Source organism: Alosa alosa, chromosome 4 (assembly GCF_017589495.1).
Source record: "Alosa alosa isolate M-15738 ecotype Scorff River chromosome 4, AALO_Geno_1.1, whole genome shotgun sequence".
Lineage (NCBI taxonomy): Eukaryota > Metazoa > Chordata > Actinopteri > Clupeiformes > Clupeidae > Alosa > Alosa alosa.
In genome coordinates, this window is record NC_063192.1 from 74,938 (window position 1) to 89,723 (window position 14,786).

A 14,786-nucleotide genomic window follows, 5' to 3' on the forward strand; every position below is an offset into this window, starting at 1 on the left:
AATATAAAAAACACAACTAAGCAATAAGGACAGTAGAAGATAAAGAATATGCTAAATATTCTAAAATACAAATTATACTAACTAAACTTAAATACAATATATAAAAATATACTAAAATACAAATTACAAAAATACAAATTATACTAACTAACACTTAATCTAAATCAATTCTAAAAACAGTATCCACATAGTGGTGATTAATAAATCAGAGGCGCTTGCAATGACTGAGGCAGGGACTGAGCCTGTGATTCTCTGTGCATAGTAAGGTATGGTAAGGTGCTCTAAGGTGCTCTGTGTGAATGAGTGTCATGGTGGTAGTGCAATGGTGATAATGGTCATGGTGATAGTGCAAGTGAGTAAGTCCAACAGTGCAACAATGCAGAAATAAAGTAAAGTAAAGTCTATATATCTATATATTTAACTATTTAAGAAAATGTATAAGTGTGGCCACAGTTCGGCTGTGGCATGGAGGGGGTTATGCATATGTGCTAATGTGCTAATATAGACAAGTGTTCCCCACAGACATATGTTTTGGATCATTGTCTTGGTGGACAAGTCAATCATGACTGACTTTCAGAGTCTTGTCTGAAGCAGCCAGATTTCGATATAAAATGTTCCTGTATAAGTTCTCATGATACCTCAAACAAGGTTCCCAGAGCCTGTAAAATAAAAATAACCTCACAATATCTCAGACCCTCCATTATAGATTATAGATAGATTATTTCCCGTATATTCATCCCTCTTTTTAACACCATCCCACTTCTTGCCAAAAAGCTTGTTTTTCATTCAACACAGTTTAGCATTTACATTTACTAAACTCCAAGCAAAAAAAATCAGTAGCAATTTTTCTTACGACAATTTCAAGGGTTACAATTGTGGGTCATTGGGATTTTGTTAAAGATACTAATTTCTTTACTACATTTCCTGTCTGTAAATCCCACTGTAGGGTGTTGATTTCACCAGAAGGTGGGGTATTTCCTGCACCAAAGATGGCTTAACTGACAGATTTTTTTAGCACTGTCCCAAAGGGGGGCCAGGGAGGGTGAAAGAAGGCGTTGCATTCCTCTTTGAATGAGGCCCACTTCCTGTTAATGCATATGTATGACCTGATTGTCACACTCATTTAGGCACATGGGACACCAAGCCTCAAACTAGGATCTCTGACACAGCCACTATATCAAACTTTTGTCAGTTAGCAAAATATCGTAAAATATAAACATGCTGGTGTCATTCTCTCTGCTATTGTTCTCTGAACTGGCTTCAATGGTATTAACTTTTCCACAGAGGGATATACAGACAGGAACCGTAATGTCTGTCTTAGTCCAGGAAGATATTGATTCATTTATTACCCACAGTAATTTGGATGGAATGGATCTGAATACCAAGAATAGCAGAGTGGCCCGAGCGGCAGAGGACCTGGAGGAAGCAACGAATGGGAATGAGCTTTCTACCTTCAACTTCTTCACAGACAATCCCAATCATACAACTATGCCCAATCCAGAAAATAGCACCTCCATTATTCATCCTCCTGTGGGGACTACTGAGTTGGACCAAGTTAATGCTTCTGATTTAGGCCTTACACTTATTCACAATCCACTATTTCCGGTGACAGAGAGCTCTTATAGTGCTTATGGAGTTCTCTTCCTCTCGCTTGTGGTGTTTGCCGTGGGTATTGTGGGGAATCTGGCAGTAATGTGCATCGTGTGGCACAACTATTTCATGCGAAGTGCCTGGAACTGTATCCTGGCCAGCCTAGCTTTCTGGGATTTTTTAGTACTGTGCTTCTGTTTACCGGTAGTTGTTTTTCATGAGTTGACCAACAAACGACTTCTTGGAGATTTCTCTTGCAAGGTTGTGCCATACATGGAGGTATGTTTATTAAAAGTATTGTACATTTAACCACTGTATGTCATCACTTAACTGGAGGAGTTATAACATGAGTGAATGTCTAAACTGAATGTGAATATTTCTTTTAATGTAACTCTTTAGTGATTCTTTCCATAATAAGAACTCTGTACATTGTGAAATAATGTGACAAGTAGAACAGGACAGTATTTTTGTGAGTGTTACAGAGTATGTTTCAGAATTTTTAAAAATGATCAAATGTACATGTAGATCTGTATACATTTGTGATTTTACTGTTTCATATAGCATATACAGCAGAGAAGTACATCTTTATGCTGTACAAACAAGCTTTTAGAACTGCAACAGTAACAAGAGCAACAGTCAATTTAGCAATGAGTCAGTTAAGGTATGAGTACCCAGACACTCTTCTGTAAAACGTATGGTAATTATTGGTAAGAGCATTGGTGGTGGTGTTTGTAGACAATGTCCACACTAGTTTGCCCTGTGAAAGATTAACACCATCCTTATCTCTTATCCTCTTAGGTAACATCTTTGGGTGTGACATCTTTTGGCCTCTGTGCCCTGGGCATTGATCGCTTTCATGCTGCAACCAGTTCTCAGCCCAAGGCACGGAGAGTGGAACGATGCCAGTCAGTGTTTGTTAAGCTTGTAGTGGTATGGTTGGGATCAATGGTCCTGGCAGCTCCAGAACTTCTGTTATGGCAGCTACACCCAGTTAAGTCTGCTAACCTGGGCATAGTGGTTGATTCCTGTATTATGAGCCCTTACACCGACCTTCCTGAGTCCATTTATGCTATTGTGATGAACTACCATGAAGCACGTACATGGTGGTACTTTGGCTGCTATTTTTGCCTACCTGTGATTTTCACATTACTATGTCAATTAGCCACTTGCCATGTGTCAGAGGGAAGCACAGTCAAGAGTTCAGAGGACCACTTACCTTCCAAGAAACAGAAGTTGCAACATGTACAACAGGTAGAGCGGCAACTGAACTGCACTGTCTTGGCACTGATTGTAGTCTATGGCTTGTGCACCCTTCCTGAGAATGTGTGTAACCTAACACAAGCATATGCCCCACTGCAAGTATCTGAGAGTGTGGCAGCACTACTGGTGCTTATCAACCATTTTTTTCTTTTCTTCAAGTCATCTGTCACACCAGTGCTACTACTGTGTCTTTGTAAGTCTCTGGGACAGGCTTTCATGGACTGCTGCTGCTGCTGTTGTGAGGAGTGTCATCCAGTTGCTGCCAGATCCTCCTTTGTCTCCACCAGCACAACAGGCTCAGAGAGTAAGCTGAAGAGCTCTGTGGATATGTCTTCCTCCATTTTTTTTGATAAAGCAAAGGACAGTTCCTCCATCCTTGCCGTTGGAACATCAAGCTGAGGAAGGGTCTTGTTCTTGTGTCCTACATGATGGATTTCTTAGTGACAGGACTCTAGTTTGGCAGTGGAAATGTAGTTACAGCTGATAGCTTCCAGGTCCAGTGTTGTGGTTGTGTTCTTGTGTTACCCTAACAATGTGTAAGTCTGAAAAAACTACAACATATAGAGTATAACTAGTGATCATAACTAACATATCTCACAACATGCAAGACATGCTGAAATGTGATATGGAAGACAATCTGGAATTTGTGTAAAAACTAGATTGATTTGAAAACCAATTGTATGCTGAAAGAAACGGCTTCATGATACTAGAGTCTACTTTAAAATACAAGAAAAAATATAGCCGCAAGCGGCAATGGCGGGCCCGAGCACCTGCGGGCCGCAACCCGTGACATTTCAGGATCCAACAAAGCACCGACGTGGTGCATTTGTAAAATGTACATATTTGATGTGTGTGCTATTTGTTTTTGCATGTTATTTTCTGGCACATTTACTTGCTTGGCCAGGTGGGGGCGCAATGCAAGGCAGGCCCATTGTGTGTCATCATAATCATAATATAAATTAACCTGAGAAATTTTAGATTATTAATTTTAAGCAAAGAACATTTCTGATACACTTTTTGGTTGGCCAGATGGTGGCGCTATGTTAGGCATGAAAATTACACATGTGAATATCATCACAATAATGATATCCAATGTTTTGTAAAGTTTTAGATCAACCAATAAAGGCATTACCAATTTCTGGTACATTTTCCTGCTTGGCCAGGTGGTGGCGCTATGCCAGGCAGGCCCATAGGGTCTCTGGATATCATCATAATTATAATAGCTATTAACCTGAGAAGTTTCAGACCATTCATTCAAAGCATAGAGCATTTCTGGCATATTTCCTGTTTGGCCAAATGGTGGCGCTATGCTAGGCATGTGAATTATATGTGTGAATATTTTCACAATAATGATATCCAATATTTTATAAAGTTTCAGATCAATCACTTAAGGCATTGTCCATTTCTGGCACATTTCCTGCTTGGCCAGGTGGTGGCGCTATGCCAGGCAGGCCCATTGGGTGTCTGGATATCATCATAATCATGATATCTATTAACCTGAGAAGTTTCAGACCATTCATTCAATGCACTGTGATTTATGACACATTTCCTCTTTATGTGGTGAGATATTAAAATCATGACATATTACAACATATTAAAAATCCCTTCACAATTTAAGATCAGCAACATCTTGGCATAATGTTTGCCAAATTTCACATGAATCTGACAAACCGTCTAGGAGCAGTATGTTAAAATTGATCATGTGACATCAGTGTAATTGTCATTCTTTCTGTTGCCAGTTGGTGGCGCTATGCCAAACATGCATTATGGGCATGTGAATATTATCATTAACATGGTATTCAATGACCTGTGAAATTTAAAACATTTCAAGTCATGCATGGTGAATTATGTCACATTTATTGTTTGTGTGGAACGGTATTTAAATTAATAATTTTGCCATTTCGTCAAATTACAACAAATAAAAAAAAAAGCTTCACAATTTAGAATCAGAAACATCTTGGCGTCATGTATACCAACCTTGACATGAATCGGATCAACCGTCTTGGAGGAGTACGTTAAAATTGATCATGTCCACAACACACAAAATCTCAATTACCTCACTTCCTGTGGGCGTGGATAATGGCATGTTAATACAAAAGTTGTTTGTTTTTGGGAGTTACATACACCCCCCAAATTTGGTGTGTGTATCTAAAACTATATGCCAACCACAAGTCATAGTGACATAAGGGGTCGCTATGGAGTTCCTGGGCAACGCCCGGTGCCAAGGCTTTTTCCCTGTTTATTTACGGTACCTCTTGACGTGTGTGCCAAATTTCATGCGTTTTCACCGATGGGAAGCACCTCTTTTGGCATCACAATTCATCACATTTTAGTCCGCACAAAATCCCAAATACCTCACTTCCTGATGGGCGTGGCTAATGCATTGTACTAACGAAAGTTGTTCATCTTGGGGAGATACACACACCTACCAAATTTGGTGTGTCTAGCTGAAAGTATGTGCCAACCACTGGATCAATCACCTAAGGGGGCGCTACTGAGTCCCTGGGCCACGCCCGGGGCCAAGCCTTTATGCCTGTGTAGCCATTGTGATACCAGATGTGTGTGCCAAATTCCAAGACTTTTCATCCATGTTAACCACCTCAAAAATAGCAAAAAGGTGAACTAAAAATAATAATAATAAATATAGCTGCAAGCAGCAATGTGGGGGCCAAGCAGTTGAGCAGGAGTTGTCATGGCAACCCAATGTTGCTACATTATACACACACCCAAATAACCCCCCCGTCCCACACACACACATATACACAGATAAATTTCCTCCACCACACACCCCAATGGCTCCCCAGAGACACGCACACCTCAAACATCACCAAATGTATTGTGCGTCCTCAGGTTGTAGTCACGAATCCACATATCAAGTTTGGTGTAAATACAAGAAAGTGTTGATAATTATAGCGCCCCTAGTGATCAAAGGTCACTAAATATATTGTGCATCTTCAGGATGTGTTCCCGAGTCTATGTACCAAGTTTGGTGTCGATCATGAGAAAGTTTTGCTAAATTATAGCCCCTAGTGGTCAAAGGTCACTAAATGTATTGTCCTTATTCAGGATGTGGTCCCGAGTCCAGGTACAAAGTTTGGTGTCGATACGAGAAAGTTTTGCAAATTATAGCACCCCTAGTGGTCAAAGGTCGCTAAAATTATTGTATGTCCTCAGGATGTGCTCCCGAGTCAATGAGCCACGTTTGGTTTCGATACGTGAAAGCATTGCAGAAATATGAGCCCACTTCCTGTGATTATAGCGCCAATACTATAATCGCCAATATACTTCGCCGCCAAACTTGATTGGTTGTCACGGGCGACAGGTTCCATATATGGCTCCGAAGAGCAATACATTTATGAGTCATGGTCTGACGATCATCTGCGTCAAGTTTCGTGAAAATCGGAGAAACTTTGTGACCTTTGATGCCTTTTAAGTGTTTTTGATGACATCCAATATGGCGGTTGGATAATTTATGTTGACGTCACATGTTGGCATGTGGCGGCCTAAGGACCTCTCAAGGTATTAACAGATATCACTAATATGCTTTAATTCCAAACACATGACCCGTTACAGGCTAAAATGTAATTTTGGTAATTATGGCGCCACCTATAGGTCAAAAGTCACCAAATTTATTGAGCCTTCTCCTAATTGGGTCCTGAGACCCTATACTGAGTTTGGTGTTGATACGCGAAAGCCTTGCTGAGATCACTTCACTTCCTGTTTGGCGGCTTCGCTGCCAAACTTGATTGGTCGTGAAGGGGTGACGGTTTTGAATATGGCTCCTAAAAAGCAATGCATTTATGAGTCATGGTCTGAAGATCATCTCGTCAAGTTTCGTGAAAATCGGGCAAACTTTGCCAACTTTGATGCCTTTTAGGTGTTTTGATTAAATCAATATGGCAGCCTGATCAATTCACGTTTACCTCATAAATTCACATCTGCGTTGAGTTCGGTCTCATCCAAGGATTCCAAATATACCTTAATGTTCAAAATGTGGTGTACCGTTCAAGCGTTATGTGCATAGATGTAATAAAAAAATTTGAAATGTTGGTGGCGCTAGAGCACTCAAAGTGCAGACTTGAAACTTTGATAAATTAAAGATATGACTGAACCGAATCAATGTGCCGAATATCCCAACTTTTTACTGTATGGTTTAATGGCAAATTAGCGTTTTGTTATAATAATAATAATAAATATAGCTGCAAGCAGCAATGAGGGGGCCAAGCAGAATAGGCCGGAGTAGCTACGGCGACAAGATAGAACCCCGCAGACACCCGCGATCAACAGGGCTGAAACAGGGCTGAGTATTGCCACGCCTCCGCCAGCCAGCCCCCCCACCTAATCACCCCAGCCCGTCCCACCCCGTCCTGCCATGCCCTTGCACACACACATTAGAATTAACTGGATGGAACATGATGTCATCAGTTTCACATCAAAAAATAAAAGATTGATAAAACACATCAGCAACTACACATCAAAATGCAATATTGCTAATTGCAGCACCTCCTACAGGTCAAAGGTCACCAATTTTTTTGAGCGTCCTCCTAATAGGGTCATGAATCCATATAGTAAGTTTGGTTATGATACATGGCAGGGTTGTTGAGATATGAGCTCACTTCCTGTTTGGCGGCTTCGCCACCAATTTTGATTGACTGTTACAAGCGAATGCTTTTGCCAATAGCAACAGTATTACCAGACACCAGTAGTGCGTTTTAATTCTTAGCACAACAGCAGCTACAGGCCAAAAGGCCTGTTTCTCAATTACAGCGCCCCCTAGAGGTCAAAGGTCACCAGATTTCTTGAGCGTCCCCCTAATTGGGTCCTGAGTCCATGTACTAAGTTTGGTTATGATAGATGAATGGGTTGCTGAGATATGAGCTCACTTCCTGTTTGGCGGCTTCGCCGCAAATTTCGATTGGCTGTTACGCGCGAACGGTTTTATTTCCGGAGACAAAAAGCAATGCATTAATGAGGCATGGACTGTAGATGATATCTGTGAAGTTTGGTGTCGATCGGACAAAATTTGTGACCTCTGATACGTTTTAAGCGATTTTGATGAAATCCAAAATGGCGGAAAATCATCATGGCGGAAAATGACGTCATAGGGTGCGTTGAACTCGGCTTGGTTCAAGGATTCCAACGATACCTCATTTTTGACAATCTGATAAACAGGTCAGAAGTTACGTGCGTGAACGCAAGTCCAACTTTGGCCTGTTGGTGGCGCTAGAGCGCGGGAGGTGCCGACATGAAACTTGGTGACATGAATCATTGGACTGTCTCCAATCAGTGTGCCAAATTTCAGAACTTTTTGCCAGACGGTTCTATGGGCTGCCATAGACTTCCATGGCGGAATAATAATAATAATAAGAAGAAAACTAACAAACACAATGGTTGCCTCGCAGCTTCGCTGCTTGGCCCCCAATAATAAATATAGCTGCAAGCAGCAATGTGGGGGCCAAGCAGAGAGTTCAGCAGTCCAAATTTGTCATGCAACTCAATGCGGTTACATAAGCAGTCACAGCAAGTTCCATGCCAAACAACCCAAGATTGGCTGAGTTACAAGGTAATTTCCTGTTTGGCGGCTTCACCACCAATTTCGATTGGCTGTTACGGGCGAATGCTTTTGTCAATCGTTGTAGAAAATTAAACACTGATAAGGCATGGTCTGAAGATGGTCTGAGCCAATTTTGGTGAAAATCAGATGAAATTTGTGACCAGTGAAAACTTTTTCGTGTTTTTGATTAAATTCAATATGGCGGCTAATCAATTATGTTGACATCACAAGTTGGCCTGGGTCAGCCTAAGGACATCCAAAAGTACTACCAGACACCACTAGTATGTTTTAATTCCAAACACATCGACAGCTACAGGCCAAGATATGATCACACTTGCTGTGATTTAAACACAGAGGTCAAAAATTGATGTCATGGGGTGTGTTGAACTCAGCTTGGCCCAAGGATTCCAATGATACCTCATTTTGACATTCAGGTCAACGGGTCAAAAGTTAAGTCTGTGAACACACGTCCAACTTTGGCCTGTTGGTGGCGCTACAGCGTTTGAGGTGCCGGCATGAAACTTGGTGAAATTAATTATTGGGCTGTCCCCAATCAGTGTGCAAAATTGTATAACTTTTTACCAGACGGTTCTATGGGCTGCCATTGACTTCCATTGCAGAATAATGCACATTAGCAACTACTGGCCAAAATGCATTTTTGTCAATTACAGAGCCCCCTAGAGGTCAAAGGTCACCAGATTTCTTGAGTGTCCTCCCGATGGGCTCAAAGGTGCATGTACTACGTTTGGTTTTGATACATGAAAGCGTTGCTGAGATATGAGCTCATTTCCTGTTTGGCGGCTTAACAGCAAATTTCGATTGGCTGTTACAGCCGAATGCTTCTGTCAATTGTTCCAGAAAGCACTGCACTGATAAGGCATGGTCTGTAGATGGTCTCTGCCAATTTTGGTGAGGATCCGCTGAAATTTGTGACCTGCGAAAACTTATATGTGTTTTTGATTAAATCCAATATGGCGGCCGAATCAATTACGATGACATCACAAGTCGGCTTGGGTCGGCCTAAGGACCTCCAACAGTGTTACCAGACACCACTAGTGCGTTTTAATTCTAAGCACAACAGCAGCTACAGGCCAAAAGGCATGTTTCTTAATTACAGCGCCCCCTAGAGGTCAAAGGTCACCAGATTTCTTGAGCGTCCCCCTGATTGGGTCCTGAGTCCATGGACTAAGTTTGGTTATGATAGATGAATGGGTTGCTGAGATATGAGCTCACTTCCTGTTTTATGGCTTCGCCGCGAAATTTCGATTGGCTGTTACGCGCGAACGGTTTTAGTTCCGAAGACGAAAAGGAATAACTTTTGTGAGGATTGATGTGAAGATCAAGTGTGTCAAGATTGGTGTTGATCGGACAAAATTTGTGACCTGTGAAGTTTTAGTTTCACTTTCACTAAAATCCAATATGGCGGAAAATCCATCATGGCGGAAATTGACGTCATAGGGTGCGTTGAACTCGGCTTGGTCCAAGGATTCCAACGATACCTCATTTTTGACAATCGGCCATACGGGTCAAAAGTTACGTGCGTGAACGCACGTCCAACTTTGGCCTGTTGGTGGCGCTAGAGCCCTCGAGGTGCCGACATGAAACTTGGTGAAATTAATCATTGTACTATCCCCAATCAGTGTGCCAAATTTCACAACTTTTTACCAGACGGTTCTATGGGCTGCCATAGACTTCAATGGCAGAGGAAAGATGTTAAATAATAATAATAAGAAATCATAGAAACACAATGGGTGCCTTCGCAGCTTCGCTGCTTGGCCCCCAAATATAGCTGCAAGCAGCAATGTGGGGGCCAAGCAGTTGAGCAGGAGTTGTCATGGCAACCCAATGTTGTTACATTATACACACACCCAATTAACCCCCCATCCCACACACACACATATACACAGATAAACCTCCTCTCCCACACACCCCAATAGCCCCCCACACATACGCATGCCTCAAACATCACCAAATGTATTGTGCGTCCTCAGGTTGTAGTCACAAGTCCACATACCAAGTTTGGTGTCGATACGAGAAAGTGTTGATTATTATAGTGCCTCTAGTGGTCAAATGTCACTAAATATATTGAGCGTCTTCAGGATGTGGTCCCGAGTCCTTGTACCAAGTTTGGTGTCGATACGAGAAAGTGTCGTAAATTATAGCACCCCTAGTGGTCAAAGGTCACAAAATTGATTGTGCATCCTCAGGATGTTGTCACAAGTCCACATACCAAGTTTGGTGTCTATACGAGAAAGTGTTGATAATTATAGCACCCCTAGTGGTCAAAAGTCACCAAATTTATTGTGCATCCTCAGGTTGTAGTCACGAGTCCACATACCAAGTTTGGTGTTGATACGAGAAAGTTTTGCAAATTATAGCACCCCTACTGGTCAAAGGTTGCTAAAATTATTGTCTGTCCTCAGGATGAGGTCCCAAGTCCATATACTAAGTTTGGTTTCAATATGTGAAAGCATATGCTGAAATATGAGCCCACTTCTTGTGATTATAGCGCCACCTATAGGTCAAAAGTCATCATATGTATTGAGCCTCCTTCTAATTGGGTCCTGAGCCCATGTACTGAGTTTGGTGTTGATACGCGAAAGCCTTGCTGAGATCACTTCACTTCCTGTTTGGCGGCTTCGCCACCAAACTTGATTGGTCGTCACAGGCAACCGGTTTTGAATATGTCTCCAAAAAGCAAGGCGTTTATGAGTCATGGTCTGACGATCATCTGCGTCAAGTTTCGTGAAAATCAGAGAAACTTTGTGACCTTTGATGCCTTTTAAATGTTTTTGGTGAAATACAATATGGCGGTCGAATCAATTATGTTGACGTCACATGTTGGCATGTGGCGGCCTAAGGACCTCTCAAGGTATTAACAGATATCACTAATATGCTTTAATTCCAAACACATGACCCGTTACAGGCTAAAACGTAATTTTGGTAATTATAGCGCCACCTATAGGTCAAAAGTCACCAAATTTATTGAGCCTCCTCCTAATTGGGTCCTGATACCCTATACTGAGTTTGGTGTTGATACGCGAAAGCCTTGCTGAGATCACTTCACTTCCTGTTTGGCGGCTTCGCTGCCAAACTTGATTGGTCGTGACGGGTGACGGGTTTTGAATATGGCTCCTAAAAGCAATGCATTTATGAGTCATGGTCTGAAGATCATCTGCGTCAAGTTTCGTGAAAATCGGACAAACTTTGCCAACTTTGATGCCTTTTAGGTGTTTTTGATTAAATCCAATATGGCAGCCTGATCAATTACGTTTACCTCATAAATTCACATCTGCGTTGAGTTCGGTCTCATCCAAGGATTCCAAATATACCTTAATGTTCAAAATGTGGTGTACCGTTCAAACATTATGTGCATAGATGTAATAAAAAATTTGAAATGTTGGTGGCGCTAGAGCACTCAAAGTGCAGACTTGAAACTTTGATAAATTAAAGATATGACTGAACCGAATCAATGTGCCGAATATCCCAACTTTTTACTGAATGGTTTAATGGCAAATTAGCGTTTTGTTATAATAATAATAATAATAATAAGAATACGTAGAATCACTATGGGTTGCCTCGCAGCTTCGCTGCTTGGCCCCCAATAATAATAATAAGAATACGTAGAATCACTATGGGTTGCCTCGCAGCTTGGCCCCCAATAATAATAATAATAATAAATATAACTGCAAGCAGCAATGTGGGGGCCAAGCAGTTGAGCAGGAGTTGTCATGGCAACCCAATGTTGCTACATTATACACACACACCCAATTAACCCCCCTGTCCCACACACACACATATACACAGATAAACTTCCTCCACCACACACCCCAATGGCTCCCCACAGACACGCACACCTCAAACATCACCAAATGTATTGTGCGTCCTCAGGTTGTAGTCACGAGTCCACATATCAAGTTTGGTGTCAATACAACAAAGTGTTGATAATTATAGCGCCCCTATTGGTCAAAGGTCACTAAATGTATTGTCCTTATTCAGGATGTGGTCCCGAGTCCACATATCAAGTTTGGTGTCAATACAAGAAAGTGTTGATAATTATAGCACCCCTAGTGGTCAAAAGTCACCAAATTTATTGTGCGTCCTCAGGTTGTAGTCACGAGTCCATATACCAAGTTTGGTGTTGATACGAGAAAGTGTTGCAAATTATAGCACCCCTAGTGGTCAAAGGTTGCTAAAATTATTGTCTGTCCTCAGGATGAGGTCCCAAGTCCATATACTAAGTTTGGTTTTAATATGTGAAAGCATTGCTGAAATATGAGCCCGCTTCTTGTGATTATAGCGCCACCTATAGGTCAAAAGTCATCAAATGTATTGAGCCTCCTCCTAATTGGGTCCTGAGACCCTCTACTGAGTTTGGTGTTTATACGCAAAAGCCTTGCTGAGATCACTTCACTTCCTGTTTGGCGGCTTTGCCGCCAAACTTGATTGGTCGTCACAGGGAACCGGTTTTGAATATGTCTCCAAAAAGCAATGCGTTTATGAGTCATGGTCTGATGATCATCTGCATCAAGTTTCGTGAAAATCGGACACACTTTTTAACCTTTGATGACTTTTAATGAAATACATTATGGCGGAAGATCCAACATGGCGGAAATTGACGTCATGGGGTGCGTTGAGTTCGGTCTCATCCAAGGATTCCAAATATACCTTAATATTGAAAATGTGATGTACGGTAAATGCATAGATGAAATTCAACATTTGAAACGTTGGTGGCGCTAGAGCACTCCAGGTGCAGACATCAAACTTTGATAAATTAAAGATATGACTGAACCGAATCAATGTGCCAAATTTCTCAACTTTTTACTGTACGGTTCAATGGCAACTGAGCGTTTCGTTATAATAATAATAATAAGAAGAAGAACAAATAGAATCACTATGGGTTGCCTCGCAGCTTCGCTGCTTGGCCCCCAATTATAATCCTTACAAAAACAATAGGGCCTTGCGCCCTTCGGTGCTCGGGCCCTAATAATCCTTACAAAAACAATAGGGCCTTGCGCCCTTCGGTGCTCGGGCCCTAATAATAATAATAATAAAACTTAAGAAGGACATTAAGTGTGCTTTGCAAGCACACTTAATTAGAAACCTAAATATATTTATAATTATTAATTTGCAAACAAATAACTGACGTCAGTGACGTCTGACATTTGCGAACGTTCGTTGCTACTATGGTTTTGGGAAACACTAACGTAGTGTAACGATGCATTGGACTATGTAAGTTCCAAATATGAATGTAATTCTGCGGCATAAAGCAGATGTATTTGTTTATTGTACAGAAAAATAAAAATGACATGTCAAACAGTCAATTGACTACATTGCAGTCAAGAAGTAGGGCAAGTTAATTTACGAAACCAAAACATGGGTCATACTGTAGTTGTCTAAGCCTCTATAGCGTAGCCTGTTAAAAACGTCACAGAAGCCTACCCAAGGCTACAGATTAATTCTGAACAGTTATTTCTCTAGTGGCTCGATTATCACACCACTGTTTTGATTTGCGTAGTTGCGATACCCCAACACTGACAATAATGTAGACAGCAAATTTCATTGACTGGATCCTATTGGAAACCTACTGTACCATAACAGTATTATGTTGTACAGAGGTCTTTATCTCTTTCCTGTAAGCGTGGCCTGGAAAACTGTAATTGGTTATTCGAATTGGCAGCACAGTTTTGCTTTGGTGTCAGCTGCACTCCAAACAAATTCCTGGGAGCACAACATTACATGTAGGGAAACCATCAAAAGATGGTTGAAATAGTGTATGAAAAAAAACAAGTGCAGAGACATGGCCATGATGTGGTAGGTTAGACTCTGCATAACCCTATCTCTATCAGACCAGTACACCATTTGTACGGCAGTGTTTTTGATGTGCTCGGTATGTTCCTGCTTTACAAATAATGACTGGAACTTGGGCTTGGAACTGCCAACTTGAAGTAAAAAGACATGCTTACTTTACATGGGGGCAGTCATGGACTACTGGTTAGGCATTCGGGCTTGCAACCGAAGGGTTGCCGGTTCGATCCCCAACCAATTGGAATGGCTGAAGTGTCCTTGAGCAAAGCACCTAACCCCTCACCGCTCCCAGAGTGCCGCTGTAGCAAGGCAGCATGTGCTTCACCTCACTGTGTGTTCACTGTGTGCTCTGTGTGTTCACTAACTCACAGATGGGATAAAGGCAGAGACCAAGTTCCTTGTATGCCTAGAAACCTGATTTACATGTACATATTTCACTGAATTTGTTCCCGTGTTTTACCATTAACAATTTCAATCAACGTGGCTAGGCTTTAGTGCAGATTAGGCTTACAAAATACTTTCTCTTTAAAAAAAATTAAACAATGAATTAATATACACAGCATGAAGCCTATTA

General features: G+C 41.5%; 1 protein-coding gene across 1 annotated transcript; it reads left to right on the forward strand.

The window, feature by feature from the left end:
- The first annotated feature begins 1,124 nt into the window (after positions 1-1,124).
- gpr37l1b (G protein-coupled receptor 37 like 1b) lies at positions 1,125-3,706 on the forward strand. Its single transcript, XM_048241461.1, has 2 exons — positions 1,125-1,869; positions 2,389-3,706. Exons 1-2 carry the CDS (start codon positions 1,219-1,221, stop codon positions 3,247-3,249), a joined length of 1,512 nt encoding a protein of 503 aa, XP_048097418.1. The 5' UTR covers positions 1,125-1,218; the 3' UTR covers positions 3,250-3,706.
- The last annotated feature ends 11,080 nt before the right edge of the window (positions 3,707-14,786 follow it).